Source organism: Helicoverpa zea, chromosome 20 (assembly GCF_022581195.2).
Source record: "Helicoverpa zea isolate HzStark_Cry1AcR chromosome 20, ilHelZeax1.1, whole genome shotgun sequence".
Taxonomy (NCBI): Eukaryota; Metazoa; Arthropoda; class Insecta; order Lepidoptera; family Noctuidae; genus Helicoverpa; species Helicoverpa zea.
In genome coordinates this window covers 38470-44475 of record NC_061471.1, presented here as the reverse complement: position 1 = coordinate 44475, position 6006 = coordinate 38470, and the positions used below count along the sequence as shown (strand labels likewise).

Here is a 6006-nt window from a genome sequence, read left to right as displayed (position 1 = left end):
TAGAAATTGAATTGCAATAGCAGTTTTAACCTTAGCGGGCATCCTGCTACTAATTTCGGGTGCGTCATACCTAATCCCATTAAATTAAGTATTTTAATATACTAGTTAAAATTATGTCGATCAGAACAAAGAAAAAAAAAACGTAAAAAAAAAAAGAATTTTTCAAACAAAATTAATAAAATAATTTGCGAGAATTGGAACACCACATAAGAGTCAGTCATTACAAACAACTGAAATTCTCCCTTGAAAACTGACAGCTGTCAACTAGTCAAAACATTAATTACTCCTATCTTTATCTCTACATGATTGCTAATCCTAATTGCTAATTTAAATTATTTCGTGGGGATCGGTGCGGAGTGACAGCGGTTCTGACGGTCATGATTGCACATTGCTGTGCAAAATGATGAGTTATTATTTATAACGATATATGAACCGCGGATAAACACCAAGGGCCTTACTACAAAAACTTTAAACCCTGTTTTACACTTGTCTAATAAAATTTTGGCTGCAAAATGAACCATATGTCAACGTCATAATTTGACATTTTTTTAAGACAAGGCATAAACTGACGTTTAAAAGTTTTTGTGGTAAGACGGCAATTACCGTACTCGTGTTTACTATATTTGTCGCGTCGATACGATACAATCGCTACTAAAAAATATATGCACTGAAAGTCGCAGTGACACTCCCTGGTACGAATATGAGTATTATGTTAGAACAAACATTGTTTTTACAGGCAAGTGTAAGCGTTTTCGAGAAGAATTTTCATCAAAAACAGGATAATGACAACATGACCTTGAGGCAAAGTTCACCTGCCCTGTGCACACCTGCATTTTTTGACGTTTTGTAAAAGATTTCGTATCGCGAGTGGTGTCAAAAGAAGCGTCTCAGCGAGGGCTATCCAATGGTATGCCTTTGAGAGTAAGTATAAAATAAAACTTCAAAGATTTGGTCGAAAAACTAATTTTACCTAAAAGTGTCAAAATACACACAGAATAACGTATGGTTTGCCGATATTGGTACACAAAAGGCTCTCCTCGCACTCCATAGGCCCGATGAGAAAGCACATGTTTTGTCACATATATCTATCATAAATTAACTCTTAGAGAGAAAATAATAATAATTTTATGACACATAAGCATTCAAAAGTAAGATGAAGTTAAACATAATGTTAAATACATAACCGCAATGTGTGGTTCTCTACAGTGGTCTTACTTTCTTACATACAAACTAACGACATCTAAAACCTTACCTTCTCCCACTGGAACCTCAAGAAGTAAGACTTGACGTGCTGAAACCAAAAATAATGCGAAGTTATGGACTTCAAGCAATCTAATTTCGTGCAACCTACATTATTCGAAAACAACTTTGAGCAACCTAAAGACGTAAAAACTATCTTTGAGCAAGCCAACGTAGCAAAACCTAACTTTGAGCAACGCAACATAACAAAACCTAACTTTGAGTAACCTAACCTAGTGAAACCTAGCTTTGAGCAACCCAACACGGTGAATCCTAACTTTAAGCAACCTAACGTAGTGAAACCTATCTTTAAGCAACCCAACGTAGTAAAACCTAACTTTAAGCAACCCAACGTAATAAAACCTAACTTTCATCAACCTAACGTATAGAAACCTAACTTTGAGTAACCCAACATAGTGAAACCTAACTTAGAGCAATGTAACGTAGTGAAACCTAACTTTGAGTAAATTAACGTGGACAAGATTTTTTTGTTGCATTCCGTTGTTACCTATACGCAACTTAACGTAGTGAACCTAACTTTGAGCAACCCAACGTAGCGAAACCTAACTTTGAGTAACCTAACCTAGTGAAACCTAATTTTGAGAAACCTAACTTAGTGAAACTTAGCTTTGAGTAACCTAACCTAGTGAAACCTAGCTTTGAGCAACTTAACGAAGTAAAACCTATGTATAAGCAAATAAATAAATAGGATTAGGTTAGGTTGGTTCAGGATTAGGTTAGGTTGGGGTGCCTGCCAGAAAACCTCCCCGTGTGCTCGGCAACTGCTGGTCCCTGTGGATACGTCCTAGGGGAAGAGCAGTCACCGGGCCGGTGCACCCTGGGCACGGACAATAATCTCTTCGCGGGGGGTGGGATAGAGGAGATTGTTGTCCGTGGCTAATTTCGGCAGGAGCGGAGAGGAGTCGCTCCCGAGGGCTCCCTATAGACGCTCTGCAGCCGCAGAGTGCACATAGGGAGCGAGGAGGTGTAGGCCGCGGAGCGTCTTACAATCCGCGGTCTAGGGGACGCCGTGGCGTGTTGCTACGCCACGTAGTCCGATCCTATGGGGGCAGTCGTGCCCGAGGGGGTGCTTAGGTTAAGTTAGGTATAAGGTAGACATAAGGTAGATTTAGGAAAAAAAAATAAAAAAAAAAAACAAAAAAAATTACAAAAAAAAAAATAAAAAAAAATTAGGTTTAAGTAGCTTTTAGTTTCACCGAACAGCGGGCGGTATATCTTGCACCAGGGGCACACGTTGGCCTCGGGAGGACCAAATACCCTCCCGAAAAGAACGGCCGCATCACCTTGGGGAAGTGATGTGCGTAACCACCCAAATCGTAATATGAAAATGTCCGATATTGAATGTGTTTTGTCATGCGACCCGGCTGACGCCCGGCGCTCGCAGGTATCCGGGCCTGCGAGTGTTAAATTGGTTACCGATGGACGCGCAGGGGTAGGCGACCAGGCCCCTGTTGCCGATAATGTTACTGGCAGCGGTAAAAAGAAAAGTGGAGGCGGGAGGACGCGTGAGAAACGCCCACGCGACCCTGCTCTGGAGGCTGGGTCAGCAGGCTTGTCCTCCGATGAGGAAGGCCTGCCAGCCCCCAAGAGGACGTCGGCAACGGCGGCCTCGAGAAAGGCAACTGGTTCGCAGCCGCAGAGGGATGCGCATGGAAGGTTCCTGCGCTCCAAGAACTCAGTGGCCAGCGGGACAGACTACGAAATGGGGGTCTCTAGTGAGGACCCCGGGGTCGAGAGTTGCACCTCACTAGGGAGCACCAAAGCGGAACTTAACGCCGCCAAAAGGGAGCAGCGGAAGGTCGTCGCAGCCGACGAAGTGTCGCTAATGTCTAGTCGCGCACGTGAGCGACGTGCTGCTCTGGCAGCAGAAGGGGGTGAGCCATCGGCGTTAGTTCTGAGCCAACTGGCCTTGGACGGGGTGGACTTAGTACTGAAGGTTGCTACCAAATCTGGCAGCCTGAAAGGTACTTTCACCCGTGGCTTGAAAGAGGCCGCAGGTGACATCAAGGAGGCTATTGGCCTCCTTCTCAATAGGACGGCCTCTGACGAAGTCACGAAATTGCAGGAGGAGAACGGCCGTCTCCGAAGAGACCTGGAAGACCTGCGGCAGCAAGTCGCCTTGCTGAGCGAGCAGCACCAGCGACACAAGTCCGTCGAAAGCACAGACGCAGTAACACCGTCTCCCCCAGCGCAACCGGCAAGCCCTCAAAGGGTTGAGGAAGTCGAACGTATTGTCCGACTCTGCATGCTCCAGTGCGGGAGCATGGTCAATGCTCGACTGGAGGCAATTTCCCAGCGTCTTCCTGCGGAAATCCTCCGTCCACCCCTAGCAGCCGACTCTCGAAGGGCTGAAGGGCCGCCGAGACCTGTGGGGAAGCCCGTGGAGGACACTGGAAAGCCCGCGGAGGGAGCCCCCCCGAATGACGAGTCAGGAACCTCTGGGTCTAAGGGTGAGACTTGGGCGAAGGTGGTTGGCCGTAAAAAGGCTCGCAAAGCCGCTAAGAAGGCGTCAGCAGTAGCGCGCGCCACCAGCGTAACTGCAAAGGGGGCCCAATCTGCACGACGGTCTACCAAAGATGGTCGCAAAGTGCCGGCTGTACGTGCTCCGCGATCCGAAGCTGTGACGCTCACGTTACAGCCCGGAGCTGTGGAACGGGGCGTGACGTACCAGTCGGTTATTGCCGAGGCCAAGGCCAAGATCAAATTATCAGATCTTGGCCTGCAGTCCGTTACCCTCAGGCAAGCTGCCACGGGTGCACGGCTATTTGAGGTGGCTGGTGCTGGAAGCGACAGTGCCGAAAAGGCGGACGCTCTTGCCGCCAAGATGAGGGAGGTCCTCAACCCTGAGGACGTTCGGGTCTCCAGGCCAGTCAAAACCGCAGAGGTGCGAATTGCTGGTCTGGACGACTCCGTGACCTCTGAAGAGGTGGTGGCGGCCGTTGCCCGAAGCGGTGAGTGTCTGCCAGAAAAGGTACGTGCCGGCGATATACGCGCCGACGCCACCGGACTCGGCGTAGTATGGGTTCGGTGTCCTGTTGCGTCGGCAAAGAAGATAGCCGATAACGGCAGATTGCTGGTGGGCTGGGCATCAGCGAGAGTTAAGCTCCTGCAGCCCCGGGCTTTGCGGTGCTTCCGGTGCTGTGCTGGTGGTGATTTTGCATTCTGTAAACATCACCTAATCACTTGCGAAGTGAAGTGAGCTCGACATCGACCAATGCTGTGCTAGTGACTTCCCCACTCGACAAAATGTCAACCGAGATTAATCAGTTTTTAATTTTATCAGTTTTGACACAGAATTTTAGCTAAATATGATGTTTTAGTTATAATTTGTTTAAGTACTTTTACGAGTGTTTGTTCTTGACAACTCACAGAAATGACAGATAGTCTATGGATGAACACCGTTACCAGTCGGTAACGTAAACTACCCAATTAAAAAAAAACAAACTATGATCAGAAATCAGAATAAAAGGACCCCCCTTTTATTCTGATTTGATCATGTCTCCCAACTGCCCATCTCTCCCCTACCTCCCCTATAGATAGACAGATTTTGACAAATCTGTCAAAATCTCGACTTTGATTTAGTTCAACTTGTCAACACGCTCGATAGTGAAGCGCTAGTGTAGTTTGACAATGTCAATCACGAAACTTTAAGGTAGAATTCCGTGGGTCGCGATTGTCGCAGCCGCGCGCGACAAAAGTCAACCTATGAAAATGTATGGCACCGCTGCCGAGGGCTGCGACAGTCGCGCGCGGACGACGAATTTCGTGAGCCGCTCGCGGCCGTACGCTTCTCAACATGGTCTAGCGCTTAATAACATCTATAGAATTTTAGTAAAACCAGAATTAAATTTTTGACAATGCCGCGAGCAGCTTACGAAATTCGTCGGCCGCGCGCGACTGTCACGGGCCTCGACAACGGTGCCATACATTTTCAAAGGTTGACTATTGTCGCGTCCACGGAATTCTACCTTTAGATCGAAGTCGAAGTGAGAGTGATGTCGAAGTGAGTTGTGATATTTTATAGAATCGACATGCTGAAGTTGACCGTAGTGACCTTTGCTATCGCTGCGGTCAGCCCGCCCACAAGGCGGCCCAGTGTTCCGCGCCGCTCAACTGCAGCGTGTGTTCGGCTGCAGGGAAGCCAGCGGGACACAAATTGGGCGGAGGAGCCTGCGGCGCACCTGCCAGCAAGGCCAAGAAGAAAAAGAAGAGCTCTAAACCTGCCGGGGAAACCTCGCCGCCCCCGCAGGCTAGTTGCTCCGCGGCCGACTCCCGGCCCAGGACCGTTGCCGAGGGAATGGAAAGTCAATAATGGCTCAATTCCATTTCCTCCAGGGCAACATTAACCACTGTGCCAGAGCTCAGGATCTTCTCCTCCAGAGCATGGCAGAGTGGTCGATTCACGTGGCTGTGGTCGCCGAGCCATACTTCATCCCCGCTCGAGATAACTGGCTGGGATGCGCTGACGGTTTGGTGGCCATTATTGGTGAGACTCTGAGCGACCCGTCTCGGGGCCGCGGCTGGGTTGCTGCGGTCTCGGGTGGCATAGTCATTGTGGGGGTGTATTTCTCCCCCAACAAGAGTCTCGCCGACTTTGAGGGTTTCCTTGTCGAGTTGGGCGCCGTCGTAGGCCGCTATCACCCGCGTCCCGCACTGGTGCTCGGGGATTTCAACGCCAAGTCATCGGCGTGGAGATCTCCGGTCACTGACCCTCGGGGCGAGGTTCTAGAAGAGTGGGCGGTGACG

General features: G+C 48.8%; 1 protein-coding gene across 1 annotated transcript; it reads left to right on the top strand.

Moving 5' to 3' along the window:
• The first annotated feature begins 1316 nt into the window (after positions 1-1316).
• Positions 1317-5572, top strand: LOC124640283. The gene is made up of 3 exons (XM_047177995.1): positions 1317-1462; positions 2734-4231; positions 5285-5572. The coding sequence occupies exons 1-3, from the start codon at positions 1317-1319 to the stop codon at positions 5570-5572; spliced, it is 1932 nt and encodes a 643-aa protein (XP_047033951.1).
• The last annotated feature ends 434 nt before the right edge of the window (positions 5573-6006 follow it).